General features: G+C 35.8%; 1 protein-coding gene across 1 annotated transcript in view; it reads right to left on the bottom strand.

The window, feature by feature from the left end:
• Positions 1-5,775: 5,775 nt before the first annotated feature.
• The window catches only part of LOC139695479 (proteoglycan 4-like), a 74,243-nt gene continuing 62,100 nt past the window's right edge, over positions 5,776-17,918 (bottom strand). The window contains exons 3-5 of the mRNA XM_071594268.1: positions 11,554-11,996; positions 10,151-10,284; positions 5,776-8,786 (exon numbers count right to left, since the gene is read on the bottom strand). Of these exons, the coding sequence (XP_071450369.1) occupies positions 6,269-8,786; positions 10,151-10,284; positions 11,554-11,996 (3,095 nt within the window). The 3' untranslated portion in view covers positions 5,776-6,268. The remainder of the gene's footprint in view (positions 8,787-10,150; positions 10,285-11,553; positions 11,997-17,918) is intronic.

The following is a 17,918-nucleotide window of genomic DNA, read 5'->3' as shown; positions in this document are numbered from 1 at the left end:
TGAATGAACCCATCTTTATTTTATCTGGTCAAGTGAGGTAGGTACTGGGAACGTTGATCATTTTGAAGATGAACTAGGTAGGCCCATGGAAGTGCAATTAGAAGCATTTTAAACATAACTCTATAACCAGCAACACCACCTAGCTATTTAAATTACCATATAAAAATGTATATTCAATGATCTTTGCAACTTAATGCGCTGAATTTAAACTATTTATTTAGTCATTCATCACAAAATTTCAAGAAAAAATTCCTTTTAATTGAACATACAGGCTAAAATAGAGTGGTACATACCTTTAATGTAAAATGTCAAGCAACTGTATTCATAAATTTAAATTGTCCTATGTAGTACCTATGTATGCCGTACCTCCAGTTGTTTAATTTATATATTAATTAAAAATTGTAATGTGTAACCAATCCATATAGGAAGGTACAAATGTAAAATTAAAAATGGAAAATATTGAGTCAAATCAAATCTTTATAACTTATAATAGCTGTACATCAGTGCTTCATTTGCTATTTATGATGATTAGTATTATAATGTTTTCTTGTTGATAATAAATAGTTTAAATGACAAATTTTGTGGGTGGCATGCATTGACTTATGAAGTTTCCATGCATTACAATCCTACTCCTGATGGTATGATAATAATGTTATAAGGCAAATAATCTCAATAGGCATCAAAATTCATAATCTCATGATTTAAACTCTTGTGATTATGTATATGCTATCAAATAGGGGCTGGATAAAGTCTAAATGAAAGGATTTTGTGAAACTGCACTATTGTTGATAATAATTTCCCAAAAACTTCCAAAACAGCATTGCAGTAGTCTTCATGCCGAGTGAGGACAAGGTGTACAGAGGGATGTGTTTGCTTGTGCTGATTCCACTAGGTATGCAAAAGATATTGTAGTATCTTTTACAGTATAACTATATTTGCCTGAAAATCACTTCACTAAAACTCAGGAAGAGACAATTTTCCAGAGGCAAGTTATCTGTGTCTAGAAATCATTGCATCTCCCCCAATGGAAAATTTACAAGTTTCTCCATTATATTTTATTATGCCATAAGATTTTATATGTCTCTTTAGCATACAGTACAGATAAAATAAGATTTTGTCAGAGTTCCTGGCAGGTTTTGGTGTTGAGATTTCATTGGTTTAAGTTGGGTTAAGCTAAAAATCAAAACTCAAAGAACATTAACTTAAAACAATCCTTTTAACTATGAAAGTATATAATATGAAAACTGTATGAGTTACTTCATGTATGATTTACTCAAAAATGAGTGAAGAGAACTCATTAAATTGTGCTGATTATTCACGTAAAAACAAACATTATTATGACAAAGTTTAATGTCCAATGAATGTACAAAATGTAACACCAATTCTACCTAACATTAAAAAATATATATGAAAACAGATGGTCTAAGTTTTGCATGCAATAGCTGAATCAAGGCACTGTAGCCTGACGATTGAAAACTGCGGTTGGAAAGTCCTATAAATGGATACAAAAATATTCAATATTCAAGGTAGACAAGAGAAGAGGGAATTTAAAAATTAAAAAATTTTAATTTATGAAAATTGGTGCATTTTAAAATAAGTATAAAAACTCCATTCCTAATGAGATGAATAAAGATAGATAACCCAAATGGCCTGCGTAAATATTTCCAGAATATTTTTGATTCCTCTAATATGCACCTAATAAAAATCATGTCCACAGCATTTTTGCTGTATTTCAAAATGTTTTTCCCAGTTCTAAAATTTTCTAGGAATATTTGGAAATTACTTACTCTAAATCTTCATAGAAAAAGATATTTGTAGTTTTGAGACAATATATGATCCACTACAAATAGCCAATGTGAAATTGTAGTCTTCATGGCAAAACCTAAAAATTATGGCAGTACTTCTGCCTAAAGTGCCTTTATCTCAACTTGATTCGCTTAATTTAGGCATTTCATATGTCCAAAAAATCGTCCCTTCAACATCTACCCTAGATAATTGTGAATGGGTGTCAAGTATGAGTAGTTAAAACTTGCCACACCTACAAGGTGCATCCTGTCCCTAACAACTGATTAGTATTGCTGAAACGAGAGGCTGGGCCAGTCTCCACAGTAAGTCCGTTCCTTGGAGCAGCCTGCAATATGTTACATTAAAGCCATTTTATGCTTTCAGAGATTGCAGATGTGCAAATTTGATGAGTAGAGGAGGAGAGCCTGGAATGAATATATAAAGTGACACTTGGGTTTCCTACTTTGTTTAATCAAAAATATTACTTACATTTTTCCATTCAATAATAATACAGTGTTTGCTTACTTTCATAGGAGTGGGACAAGCTTGGGTTGGCCATAAGGCTCCAAGATGAATTTCCAAAATTTCATGGTTTATCCAAAATTTAGGTCTTCCAGATTTGTATCCTCTTATTGGTTAACCAAAGCTCAATAGATCTTCATTCTCGCCCACAAAAAACTGACCTAACTGCTTTTGTATGTTAAGCCATGTTCAGTGTTCATGATTACCACAACATTTCATAATAATATCATTTTATATACATACTTAGTGAGCACTAAAGATAGAATATTTAGGAAAACATGGCAAGAATGAGCATGCACCAATTATCCAGAGATTTCTCAACTATCTAGAGGGATTAATTCTTTGAGCATATTCAAATCAAGCTATGCATTCAAAATGAGTCTAAATATTGCCTAGTTAGTTGGTAAATAATAATTTTGAAGATGAAAATATATGTCATTATTACCATTTCGTACATATTTACTGGTGTATGATCAGATATACAACTGGAAAATCCCAAAATTTTAATGATCTCTATCAGATCTGACAGCTGGATCTGAAAATTTAGACTTCTCTGAGGAGAGAAAAGAATAAATCAGGCACATTTACTCATCTCAGTTATGGTACTGCTTACTTTAGTCAGCAATATGGAGATGGATCGTTTATGCACTTGTAAATTCTCAGTTTTCTGAGGAAAATATAGTTAGCAATAATCAAACACCAGCTTCTGCTAATTAACCCCATTTTTTTGTGTAGATATCAGGAAGAGAGATTGATTCAAGGGAAGTTGCTTTCATCATAATATGTATTCATATAAAATTTGCTAAGACATAAAAGTTAAGTGAAAGAAAATGAGGCATATTGTAATACAAAAGTTTTTATGAAAGGCTAAAACACATGGAGAGATGTCATGAAGTACTATTTCACTGGTGTCATTTTAAATTTTTAAGTCCAAATAGGACTACCTCATTGTTAATGGCATCAATAAAGTTCATTTAACAAAGCTATTTGTGTAGCTTCCTCATTACTCTTTATAGAAAAAGAAAACCGTTCCAAAATATCTCTTATGGGAATACGTTGCATGAGCTATGGAATAGAATACATAAATCCACCAGATCCAACCGCCTATCTCTGAATACATACACTTTATCTTGGTATGATGGGATGGTCCCACCAGCTGGCAGAATTAATGGAAGAATTTTGAGGAGTAAGGAACACATATGCATGTAAATGTATCATTTTGAATTGCAGGTTAAAGAATAAATACTGAACCCTACCTCTAGAAGTATAGGATGTATGCAAAGAAATGTCACTTCCTATTAGATGACATCCCAATTGATACAAGGGACAACTATGAAAAATAGTAGATAACCCTAAACTAAGGATTAGAAGTTGGAGAAGATGGCAAAACAAAAGAGCATGTGGGAAAATATTCCAATGAAAGTACTTTGTCAGCCCTTCCCCTGCTCTGACAATTTCTCTGCTATTGAGTGATTTTATAATTTCATGTTCAAAGTGAGACATTTAAGTCACCTACATTTGTCTGTCCTTAGTCTACCCTCACCATGCCATCATTATCTTTAGGGATTAAGAATTAAAGAAGGTAAGATGCAGAACTGGATGGAAGTAAAGAGATTAAATCTAGCATGAGAGTGTGAGGAGAGGAGTTTCATTGAAAGAATAATCATAGATCCCGTGACAGTTTCTTTAACAGTCATCACTGATATACTTAAAATGCCATAATTTCAGTGTAAAAATCATAAACCTTGACCAGAACTTAAACCCAGAGACCCTTGATTTCTGGCCAAGAGTTTTAACCAATTAATCTATCTAGGCATTAAAGCTTCAGTGCCTATCAGTGGATGACTTTGTTGAAGTAATGGTTGTGGCATCTCCTACAGTTCATTGAAGTGGTCAGAGGGAAACAACTTTGTATTTACAGTAAGCTTTAATCTTGTAGACTGTTGTGCTATCTGCATGCCTATGATTATTTGTGATACTGAATGTGAAGCGATTCATCATAACCCCTTCATATTTAAAAGACCCTAGAAATTCACATTGTAAAAGGATACCTCAGTGGCATAATTGGTAAAAGCACTCAGTCAGAAATCTGGCATTGAGTCCCAGTCAATATGAGTACTTTTTTACGCTCTGAAATTTCTGCATTTGGAATATTCATTTTTAAAAGGTTGAAAATGTTTTTTCTGTAGAGGATTAAAAATTTATCTAAAACATACAGTAATGCTACACTTTGTTCCTTGTGGAGTGGAGTGGTGGAGAAACCACTCCAGTGGTTGCAATCTCTCATTCTCCAATCTTGCCAATGGAATTCTTTTGCCATTAAGGTGAAAAAATAAGTAACCTATGGCATTTTACAATTATTAAGTATCTTTATAGATGCCTAATGATTTTCTTTTATATATGTCACTCACTTACTGTTTACATGTATGAAAGTTTTAAATTCATATAAAATGAATAGTCCTTTATATTAAACAACCAAATGGTTACCCTCTTAATCCAAACCAATGGTGAAGTCACATAGGTAATGATGCATATGTCATTTATATAATTGTTTACTTGAAGGATATTGGTTATTTTATATATTTTTTTTCAAATTAAGTCATATGAAATCAAGCATTGGTACATAGTGTGAGTCCTGGTTCTACTCAGCGTCATGGGAGCTGTATTGCAAGATAACAAACTATGGAATATATATACATATAATTAGTAATAAGGAATATAAATAATTTGGGACTAATATTTATGGAGAAAATAATAATATGCAAAATTGAGAATGTGAATAAAAGGTAACTGATCTCACCTCATGTTTTTAAGTTATGGCAGGCAGGTGACTACTTTTTCATAAACTCCTCTCCTATGTAAGTCATAGACCACAATAAAAAAGATGTAAAAATATACTGTATGTTAGCATGTGCTAAACTAAAAGACTCTAAGAATTAACTATTTAGATCTTAAAATATAGAGTATTATATCTTCTCACACAAAAGCAAGTATGCAAGAACCACATATTTTGGTGTTTTTATGCCTACCATTTTTCTGTTTTCATAAATGAACTAAGTACCTATCTGAACCATTTGAGGATTTCACAGGATTACAATCCACCAAGGTTTCCTGGTATTATAGAAATTTATGCCCAAATGTGCTTCTTCATTTTAAAGTATGCACGGTAAAGGTAATATCTTAAATAAAATTGTATATATGAAAGAATTTTGTAAACATTTCAAAAGTTATGACATTTCTGTAAATAAATATGGCATAAGCTAAACCTATCATAAGCCCTATATCTTATCTATTTGATTCTAGTTGAGAAGTTTTAATCAAATTTTATATTGGAATTGGTACAAATATTATTTCACCCTCTTTGTCTTTGGTGGTTATTATCCTTCATGCCAATTCTTGATGTTTTAAAAAAATGAATAATGCTAGGTATTTTCCGTAGTCAGCTAAAATTTTAAATTTTTGACATCATTGAATGTTTGGTAATGTAAATTTAATTAAATTAATTGTACATGGTTCACAGTATTTTACAATTGATCTTATCTGGTGTCTTAAAATTTTATGAATTGATGACATTTGGAATAATATTTACCATTTTGGCAAATGCCATCTTCAATCATTTAAATTTATTCACATAACAAATTTTACGTGAAACTTCAGTCCAGTGGTGTATACCTCATGATATCATAGTGAAATGCATGAAAGGATCACCTCTCAATAGTAAATTGACTTCTAATGACACACAACAGATGTTCTCCCTTGCAAGTCATGTTTTTCATTTAAGCCATTGCTTCTTTCATTAGCTTTCCAGATGCATATTTCATTATCATTACACACCATTACAGGAAAATCTAAAACCATTGCAACTTTTGCCCTGATGGCAAATTAAAGTCAGTCATTTCCAAGATGGAAATCATCATTTTTGTAGTCTTTTCATTTCATCACAGACAACTTTAAAGGACTCTTAATACACCACAATCCGTGCAGGGCCAGTCCAAGCATTTACGCCTTGGTATGAATCAGAGACTTGTCGATGGTGCAGATCACTTTGTTGGACTGATTGAGAAATATATTGAGGCGGCTGGATGAAACTTAGCGTTTGGTGCGATGCAGATGTGTGTAAAGGTGCTCCTCTGCTGGAGAAAGAAGGACTGGAAGGCTGTTGCACTCTATAGTCTACAACTGGGCTTGACTGTGGTGCATTTCTGAATCGATATGACAACTGCGTAGGTGTGCTCAGTGTGGTTCTTTGCTGCTGACTTAATGGTAGTCCATGCCTTGTTGACAAGGCAACTGCTGCAGCAGTCACAGGAAAACTTGAAGATGAAGGAATAGTTGGATGCAGTGCATCATTTATGAAGTCATCTTCTTCATAATCTGTATGGTTTGGCACCAAGTCAACCTGAGAATGAGGTGGGAGAGGATTTTGCTGGGGTTTCTGAGGATAGAGTGTAGATGGGATACTTTTCGTGGTGTAACCAGGCCTGGCATTAGTCAGGAATGGAGCTCTTGTTAAAGGAGGAACACCTTGTGGGATTGTTTGCACCTCTTGTTTGGGAGTTGGCTGTCTCCCATTGTATTGTGTCAGAGGTTTATATGACTGAGGAGGGTTTGGGACTGATTGTGGTCTCTCAGCATACTTGACTTCTTCCTTCCTATAACCCTTTGTTGCAGCAGGAGGGGGGGTGGTTGTCGTCGTTGTTGGTATTGTTACTTGTACAATTGGCTTTGGTTTTTGGGTTGGCCCAGTGACGATAATGGGAGTAATGGTTTCCTTTTTCTGTGCTCTGTCTCCCAGTGCTTGAAGACCCCTGGGAAGGAATGACTGCTGGGAAGATGATGGCACAGACCTTGCACTGCCAGCAAAAGTGCCTCCATTATTTAGGTTACTAGGTCCACTGGGTCTGAAAGGTCTCCTAGATGGAGGGGGCTCTGGAACTTTTGGCTCTCTTTCAAGTATTTCATCAGATTCATAGTACTCCCCTTCCTCGTCCTCCTCATCCTCAAGTGAATCTCTCTCCCTTGAGTGCTGCGGTGCTGGAGTTGTGGTCGTGGTGGTTGGAGATGGCCTAGTGGGGGGTGGAGGTGCTTTGGTGGTAGTTGTCAAAGGAGTGATCCTGTGCTTTACTACCCTCACCCTCTCTCCTCCTCTTGTCCTCTCCCTAGGGGCAGGTCGAAAATCCTCTGGCTCCTCTTCCATCTCCTCCTCTGACACATCTTCATCCACCTCCTCATGGACAGGGGCTGGTGTTCTCTTGCGGCTGTTGTATACTGATGATTGTGGCCGTGGGCGATCTTGTGATGCAGATGATCTCAGTGATGGCTGAACCCTCTTCCTGGCTGGTGCTTCTGTGGCTGCCCTTGAAGGTGTCTGCCTAGGTGGTTGCCTGTCCATGTAATCATCTTCTTCTTGACTTTTTGGGTATGTTTCCTTGTGACGTGTGCCACTGGGACGAACTCTGGTGTCTTCCTCATCCTCATATTCATATTCATCCTCGTCACGTCTATATCCAGGCCTTCTCCTCTTCACAGGGGTGCTTGGTGCTGCTGTTGAAGGCCTCTTCTTCCTTCTATCTCTCCCCCCAGCAGTGGGATATCTATCAGCACCTCTTGTGTCATCTCTGGTCTCATATTCATATTGGTCATCTTCCTCCTCAGGCTCTGGCGTTGGCTTCAATCTGCTTGACCCTTGTCCCTTTCTTCTCCGGTTTTGAAGGGACCCTCTGGATGGTGGTATTCTCTCATAATCCTCCTCTTCTTCTTCATAGTAGTCATCTCTCCCTTTGGATTGTGGTGGTGGCTGGGTGGGTCTTTTCTTTGTTCGCCTTTCAGCCACTTCATCTTCATAATAATCACGTGCAGGTTTTGCAGGAACTTGAGGGTTGGACCCAGATGTGGAACCACTTGCTCCCTGTCTTCCATAGTTATACTTTTCTCTTTCATTGAGAGGAACTGGTGGCCTTATCTTGGGAGGAGCTCGGGGCTTATCAAAGACTCCTTTACCTCTAGAGGGAGATGTGCCCACAGGGACCAAACCAACCCCAGAGACACTGGCTTCAGGAGGGTCCTCTTCAAAATCATCCTCAATATCATCATTCACTGGCCTCCTGCTGGACTGAGGCCTTGTTCTTGGCCTTTGCTTCCTTCTTCTTGGTGTGTATTCTTCTTCCTCTGCAAAATCATCATCTTCACTCCTTGGTCTCTCCCTAGCTGCTGGACCTGGCTTCTTCTTGCGCCTCCTGGGTGGTGGACGGGTGTACTCAATTTCGTCCTCTTCTGTGTAATCATCCTCATAGTCATCGTCGTCATAATATTCATACTGTGGCTGGCGCCTGCGTGCTGGTCGTCTCCTCCTGCCGCCAGCTCCAACCCGACCACCAGATGATTGGCTCGGCTGTGGTGCTGGGGTTGGTGCTGGTGTAGTTGTTGTGGTGGTGGTTGTGGTTGTTGTTGTTGTGGCTGCCTTATAAAGAGCCTCATTCCTGAAAGAATTGTGAGAGGTTATTGCTTGGTGTTTCTAGGTCTTTTACTATTGGCATTACAGCAATACTTTTTATTTATTTTTAATTTACCAAAATTTTAATCATGTTTTATTATTAATAATATATTTTACATAATTGGGACAGCAAAGGTGAAGTGATATTGATTTATTTTAATTGTGCAATTAAATATTCAACAATTTAGTTTAGAATATATAGTCATAAAATATTAATTTTCTGTTACTAAATTCATTTATTTTAATTTAAATAAATATTATTTGATTGTCCAAGATTTGGAAAGTTAGGCCTATGTAAAAACTGGTACATAACAAGGCAGAGGTAGTCTGAGTCATTGATATCTAACACCTTTACTTTAAGATGAAATTCTTAGATATTATGACAATTCAGACAACTTTAGAAATTGTTCAGAGTGTGCAATGGATTCATTCATAATGAATGCCCCATATGAACATTTCATTTGGGTATAATAAAATTTTCTTGTTTTTTGTAGAATTCAATCTCTGATCTCCTGGTAGGTATTTCTCTTTGTCATTTTCTCACAAACAATTTTGTTTTTTTATTTAAATTACCCCTGATGTTTTTGAAATGGATAAAAAATAGTTGTTGGAGAGTCTCAAAGTTTACTTTAACTTGTGAAATAATATTGGATATTAAGTACCTCTTTCATCCTTATGTAGCAATAAATTGTTTACCAAATGCAACTATGTTCAATGTGACATAGCATATGTCCACTGGGTTAGATTAAAACCCATAATGTTACGTTTGCTAACAAGAGAATGGCTCATTTCTTAAATCAGTAGTCAGAAAATAGGAATATCGTGAAACATGTAAATTGAAGTTCATTTTGTTATTTCAAGCAAAGTAATGTCTTTTTCTTTCAAGTCATGCTAATTTTCATTTTATCAAAAAATCTTTTTAGCCCTGAAGTGAGATGTAATTGTAACTAAATATTACTGTCTGCTTCATGTGAACTCCTTTTGCCTTTACTCAATGTCTTCATTCCATCAACCTTTTTGATATGCCTGAGTGAAGGTATAATCCTCTCTCAGATTTTTACTTTGTGGTACATATTTTATCTTTATCTTTCAGTCGGGATACTTCTAAAGATTATTTGCACCTTTTTTGTGGAGGAACAATATGAGACCAAATCATCTGCCACTCCTGTTTCTGATAATATTAATGATTTCAATTCTAAAATTTGAACATTAAATAAGTAAGAGAAAGCGATATGCAAGGTGGAAAGCATTTTTCTTAGTTCTGTATGAAATTGAAAATCACAGTTCAAATTGGATCAATTATAACTTCATTCCATTTTAAAATTTGAGTTGAATCATAATTAAACTTACCTTTTATAATATTTTGGTGAGTTTTCACAGTCCACTTCAGATACAAAATGGCAGATGAAAGTTTTCTGATCAAATGCTGTGTAATTAGCACACAAGAAATCAAATCTTGTTCCAAATAAACAATGATGGTAAACCTGAAAGTATTAGAATAACATATCTCATACATGTGGCCATGCGTTTTATTCATGAACTCTAATTATTACTTATTGTAAATTTTGGGATGAGGGCAGGTTAAACTTAAGGAAAATGCTGGTAGTTTGATCATAATGATATGTTATTAATATAACTTTGTCATTATTAATGATTAATATGTAGAGTAGGCTAATGCCGACGCCGGGTTTCTCTCCACCCTTCATCCTTTCCTGTCCATCCCCTATGGCGCATATGACCTTAGCTGTTGGTCGCCTCCCCAAAAAACTACTACTACATGATTAATATGTTCTTAGGACCAGCGTAAAATTTAAGCTAACGGCCAGAGACACAATGTTTTTCCATTTCTACTCTCAATGTCAGCTAATCTGGAGACTGATTACAGACACAGAAAGATATTTTTTTTGTTTCACTATCCCAAAAAAATTATCATTAACCATTCCTCCCAAAGGCATACATAGAGAGTTTAAAATGAAAAGTATGATACAAAACCTGAAGATCATCACATTATCGGAATAAACTTAGATCTACCTATGGGTAAATAAATCCTTATTTAGATCTGATAGGTTACATATTTATAAGTCTACGTTGACTTAATAAAAAAATTGTCACTCTCCAAAAGTGGTTCGACTCTTTCATAGGTTGAGAAACTCTGCACTTTTTGAAAACATCAATAGTATAATGAAAAGGTCAATTTACTATCCAATTAATTTAAATGCCTACTTAGACTCATATGATGGTGGAAGAACTGTGTTAGATTACCACAAGCATAGGTATGTGATTTTCATATTAAGCATTTAGTAGGAATACTGCAATACTGAATAAATGTGTCCTGGCTAAGTTGCAAAACTTCTTTACCCTCTCTAATATTTTAGTTGTCACTTTGGAATTGCTGTGACTTTCTTGATTAAAATCTTTAGCTCCAAAATGCATTTAAAAATTCTCTGCTATTTTATTGATGCAGAGAATTATCTGGAATGAGGGTTATAGAGCTTATATGTGTATATGTAAGATATGTTTGCCACAAACCAAGACATGTGAGAAATATTAGTAAGTTCAGTTCTGAAATCTGCAAGACCACTCATGAGACTGTGCACTTTCGTGAGATCATTCATTCCCAATTATCACCCTGCATGATTGACCAAGAAGCTCTCCTAAACCCCCTTACAATCACCTATGGATCTGCACACACAAATTTGATTTACCAGTTTTTCCTTTTCCACGTCAACAAAATTTAGAGATATAGTTTTTACCTGACATTTATGAGGCACTGATGCATAAAAACCATCATGGAGACCATCACACTTGAAGTCTATGTCTTCAGGCACAGCAACATAGAATGGATAGTCAGTTAGGTTGTATCCATTCAGTTCACGTGGAAGATTTGGGTCGAGCAAATAGTCAATCTGAGGAATTCCTGTGTAAGGGCTTTTAGTGGTTCCATTGCCTCCTCCTTCTTCGCCATCAATTGGTGATGCAGTGCTCTTAGCAATGACACCCACTTTGTATGTTGAGACTGATGGGTCTCTAGCTGGTGGGTTCACAATGACCTCTGGTACAACCTCTTCCACCTCCACTTCAGCGGGTGGTCCCCTGAGGCTTTCTTGTCTTTCTTTGGTGTACTTGCCAATAGTGGGTGCTGTCCTCAAACTTGACACTTTTGAAATCCATCCCAGATGAGCAACTACCAGGAGGACTGGAATGAAAAAATAGAACCCAATTATTACTGTAACTTCATTGTTTCACACTGGAATACATGTCAAGTTAATTACACTAAAAGCACAAAAATTCAATCTGAGATTATATGTGGATCCAAGCACAAAATAGTCATTTCTTATTGGTGGCCGAAGGATAAAAGTTATAAAAATTTAGTGCGCAAGGCAGAACTCTTTTTATTTATTTATTTATTTATTTATTTATTTATTTATTTATTTATTTATTTATTTATTTATTTATTTATTTATTTATTTATTTATTTATTTATTTATTTATTTATTTATTTATTTATTTATTTATTTATTTATTTATTTATTTATTTATTTATTTATTTATTTATTTATTTATTTATTTATTTATTTATTTATTTATTTATTTATTTATTTATTTATTTATTTATTTATATACTTATATATTTATTTATTTAGTTAGTTATTTAGTTATTTAGTTTTTTATTTATTTATTTAGTTAGTTATTTAGTTATTTAGTTTTTTATTTATTTATTTAGTTATTTATTTATTTATTTATTTATTTTTATTGCATTATTCCGAATATAGCACTTCAACCTTTGCATCTGGACGGTGAACATTCATATAACACTTTGACTATTACATACATCCAAGCCCTAGGTGGAGGAAAAACCACCCTACCACCGTCACGGGGGCCGGTGGGGTAACATCCATAGAATCTACATATACAGGGTCCGTACAATAAGTATCGTGACTGGTTCGCTGCAGCCTCAACGGAGCCGTGGATGGGGGTCCGACCGCTCGACTCGTTAGAAGGGTCCCCCACCACTCAGGTGCATTTTATTTCAGTCGCCTTCGGGCATGCGTTGAGATAGGAAGTGGATTTTTGTGACGTGTGATTGTTTGTAGTGTCGTCGCGCTAGCATGGAGCGCACCTTCGATAAACGCTACGCTGTGAAGTTTTGCGTTCAACTCGGTAAAACCGCGTCGGAGACCTTTGAACTCATTAAACAGGCTTATGGGGTGATGCCTTAAGCCGGACAAGAGTTTGTGAGTGGCACAAAATGTTTAAGGAAGGCCGGAAGCTCGTCGAAGACGAGCACCGCGTCGGACGCCCGACGACCGCTCGAACCGATGCTCAGGTGGCCAAAGTGAAAAACGTTTTGGACTCTGACAGGCGTTTAACCATCGCCCTTATCAGTGAGGAGACCGGCCTTTCAGTCGGAACCGTCCACACCATTGTAACAGAGGATCTTGCGATGAGGAAAATGAGGGGCGAAGCTGGTGCCGAAAGCCTTGAGCGAGGAACAAAAACTGTCGCGGGTGAAAATTTCGCAAGAAATTTTGGACTGCGTCCAGGAAGACGAAGATTTTCTCGACAACGTTATTACCTCAAATGATAGCTCAAAAGGAGGATAAAGGTTCAACTCCAAAGAATATCGGTTCGACTCCATCGAGGCGGTTCAAGCGGCGACGGCAAAGGCTCTCAACAGTATTCTGGAAACCGACTTCCAGTGAGCTTTTGACGAGTGGCAGACTAGAACTAAGTGTATCGATGCAGGAGGACTTTATTTTGAAGATTATGAAGTAATTGTAATGATAACTGAAATAAATTTTGATTTTTGGAACCAGTCCCGATACTTATTGTACGGACCCTGTATCCTTATTTATTATTTGACTTTAACCTAATTTAAAAGTTGACATTAAGTGGCAATAATAATGAAATATCAATCGACTTGAGAATAGTTGGAAAGAGAAGCTTCAGGCGTGATATGGTGGAATATCATGATTGATTAAAAATTTTATTTAAAAATTATATTTATTAATGATGATATTTAAAAATTGAGTTAAGGTATTTATTTTGCATTAGCCCAAAAACAACAGTTCGGTTTTTTACAGTGGACTTTGAACAACGATATAACAATTTGACAATTACATACGCCCAAGGTATGTTATTTTCATGGCAGGACAAATGTACAGGTAGTCAGTGGTGAATGCCATGGGTGTTTGGTTGCAGAGGTACGTGAGGGAGCACAAGAGGGAGTTGGGATTTTTAGACTATTTTACCCTGCGCGCTAGATGCTACAAAATGAAGGCAAATTTATCTTCCTTATCTGATACATTATGAAGCATGATTTCAGTTTGGTATTGTGGGTCCAACTGCACCAAGTGTCAAAAACATTTGAGTGGCCTTGTGTGTGATTCAGCAGTATTTGTACAAAATGCTTCTCTCATATTATTTGTAACATTGAGAGAGGTTGCTAAATCATTAGCATAATCTCTTTCCACCAGGGAATGACATTCATAATCCCTCTACCAAATTTTTCTTTTTTCATACTGTTCTCTGGGATACAACATTGAATGCTCATCCTTGCAATTCCTTAAATAAAAGCGCTGTTTCCTCAACTAAAAACCTCTCTTAGGTTTGACCACAGGCTTGAATAATATATGAAGTTAATGAGAAATATCTTTCAATCTCTAGTAACTGTTTCTAAATAAATCTGGTACGGAAAAATACATTATCATAGATTTCGTAGCATGTGAAACGAAAAGATTCTGATTCTTCTCCCTAAATTAATATTTGTTTAATTTTATTTTGCTTTATAAATTCTCCAATTTTTAGGCAAACAATAATTTATCACAGATGGTATAGAGAAGCCACATACATGTGTGTATAGGTATTTGCATAGGAGTGTAACTTATGATGTTAAGATTGGTTTTAATGGTATCTGCTGTAAACATTTTCGTATTCTGATGGATCACTCTTAATCTAGTTTTCCATATCATATCTATTCTGTTAAACTTAAAGACGCATGATCTGATTTGCTAGACGAGATTAAATTAGTTCATTTCTATATCTGGCTTGCTGAGTTGTGTAAAATCAACTGATTTTCTGTCTGTCTTGGTCATGATTTAATTTTCCAGACGGTATATAATATTTTCCTAATCTGATATTTCCCGATAGATTTCTCACTTGCCATTTTATGATCTTTTACCCATAGATAAGTTGGAAAACACCAAATAATGGTTTACTTTATGGGCAATAATAAAATTATTTGAAAAATTAGCACTTTTTATCCAATTTCTGTCGTCGGAAGTTTTATTGACTATTATCATTTTTTAATGAGTTAAATAGAAAGACATTGCAGGGGAAACGTTTTTGTGAATTCCAAAGAGTCATTATGATTTGTCCAACAAAGATTCATTCTGATAATCTAAATAATACCACACTTTGAAACCAGTGTATTTTATAAGTATTATCTGTAATTAAGGAATATGTTGAAAAACTTTAAATATATCATTCTAATATGAGTGTGGATAGGCAAATGTCCCTTTTACGTATTACTATATAGAAAAACTTTAAATATATCATTCTAATATGAGTGTGGATAGGCAAATGTCCCTTTCACGTATTACTATATACCTTAGTCGAACATTAGGTGCAGAAAGTTAGCAAAGATGAAGGTAGGTCCTCTTTTAAGATGAAATATATGCGCATTAATTAATAAATCCGCTCTTGTGAACTGTAAGATAATTAAATACTGAACGCGAATAAAGTACTAAACACACTAATTTCTATCGCCACTAAAATATATCAACCATGGGCAAGTCAATGAATTTTAAGGCTAAAATAAATAAAATAACTTAAAAATTGTTAAATAAATTAAGATGAAAGATAAAAATGAAAAAAATACTAAATTAACTACTTACAGTGAGATGAAACTTTCTTTTCAATCAAACATAGACACTATTAAAGCTACCGCTCGAATAAACGACGAGAACTTATTATAATATAGACATGAAAATTTCCCTTAAAATATATTAGGCAAGAGAAGTTTTCCGAGAAATTTTCAATGCATAGCGTAAAACAACGACAACGTTTGAAAAGATAAAAGAAACTGAAACGATTCAGTTGGCTGCGTGAGAACGACGACTGGTTGAAATTGAAATACTATCGCCCAACCTCACTCATGACTTAATTTACTACTAATAATTTTCGTAAGGAAAGCAAAGGTCACTTGTGGGACTTGTTTCCGTAATCTTGATATTGCAGCCGTTCAAATCCCCAATGGTCACCATATTCAAAACAAAATGGAAAAATAGTTTGTCTTGATATGGCCTTGGTAACCTGAGTAAAGAGAGAGCGAAAACAATTCTCAGCCAAATGTGGATCGTTCTATCTCTAAATGTTCACTACTTGTAGTAATAACAAATAACAATACCTACTCTACATATTCTGAAATTAGCAAATCTCTAAATGTTCCGCATTGGTTGTGTCCGAAGAACTTAATCGTTGGTTTGCACAAACACACAATAAACCTCATGGGGACGTGAAGGGGGGGGGAAGTCTCTACATATATCCTTTCTATATCTAGTTCTCAACTCGCTACTCTTCGCAGCTATTTTTCTGGTAATGTATTTATATAAGCCATAAATTATTTCTAGTGAATCGATTGCAACTAATTTATGCTACCGCAAAATATTTGTGCAGAAATGAATTGTCCCTTTAATGGTCTAACTACTTGTAGTAATAACAAATAACAATACCTACCCTACATATTCTGAAATTAGCAAAATGTCTTCATTAGGATTCTAAATGTAGTCGTCTAGTTTAATTTTTTGTGGTTCGGGATGGTGCTGTGACTAATGCAATGGATTACCAACCCGAGGGCCCGAGGGAGGTAGTAGGATTTTTCGATGATTTCGCGATTCATACTTGGGTGCTCTGTACATTTTAAGATGAGTACACCATCCGTCGAATGAGACGTTAAACTGAGTGCCTCTTGGTTCCTTTCGTTAAAGAGGAGGCTAATGCTGGGTGTCTCTCTACCCTTCCTCTAATCCTTGAGAATACCTCTAAGAAATTAGCTACCTATCCCTAATGGTGCAAATGACCTTAGCTATCGGCCGCCTCCCCACAAACACTATTCCTACTTGTTTGATGTATTGGACTTGAATGCCCAAATGGACTTGAAATTACCTAATTTTCTCATGAGAAACTAATAATGTGTACCATAACCTCTTCATTCATTAGCCAAAAATAGTTCTCTTCCTAATGCATATGGTTTCTTCCTAAATGGTCATGATGAAATTACGGCAATGCATCATTATATGCATATGTACGGCAATACACTAATTATGTATATGTACGAGTAATTTTCTCTTTTGGAATCATCAAGATTGTAATCTTATCGTAATTACGTATCATGATTAAGTTAATCAAATTCCAAAATTAAGTATATTTTTGATTCCAGGCCCAAAAAACAGTAAGGCAAACATGGTTACGCCAAATTTTGGCATTTTATGCGGTGGTTCTCTTCGACGCAGGCGGCAGCAATTTCCTTTTGGAACGGCCGAACATGGCAGAGGGCGGAGTATTATAAGGTAAGGACTTTCAACTTAGCAGTACCCTTTTCTCCCCTTGTATTTCCCCGATTCCATCGTAGTTTTCATGTCTCCCTTCCAGAAATACGTTTGTGCACTTGAAATAGAGCCACGCGGTATTCTTTAGTGTGCCTAATCTAAGAGCCGTCCGTGTATGGGTGAAACCACGCCCATTTCACAGAGACTTCCTTCCTCAAACCCCGTTATTCCCCGTTCACTCTGTCCGATGCCAAGGCATCGGTCCCACTTTTACTTCCTCGGCCGCACGATTGACGTATAGTATCTCTTTTTCTCCCTCTCTTTTCTCCAGAAGTCTCCCTTTTTAACGCTCTTAACGTCCCATGACGAATGGAGGAGTTTGGCCCCCAAGAGGATGATATAGCGCCCCTTACAGAAGAAGCGTCTCTCCTTAACAACATTCTTGACCACCAATTACCGAACGCTTGAGCGGGAAACGGACTGGATATTTAATGGCTCTGTGATTTTCCAAAGACCACTCGTCTCGCATGCGTGACTCCACGTTAGGAAAGAGATTGCCAGCGATGACT

Source organism: Hetaerina americana, unplaced genomic scaffold (assembly GCF_022747635.1).
Source record: "Hetaerina americana unplaced genomic scaffold, ioHetAmer1.1.p SCAF_1, whole genome shotgun sequence".
NCBI classification, from domain to species: domain Eukaryota; kingdom Metazoa; phylum Arthropoda; class Insecta; order Odonata; family Calopterygidae; genus Hetaerina; species Hetaerina americana.
This window is presented reverse-complemented; position numbering and strand designations above follow the sequence as displayed.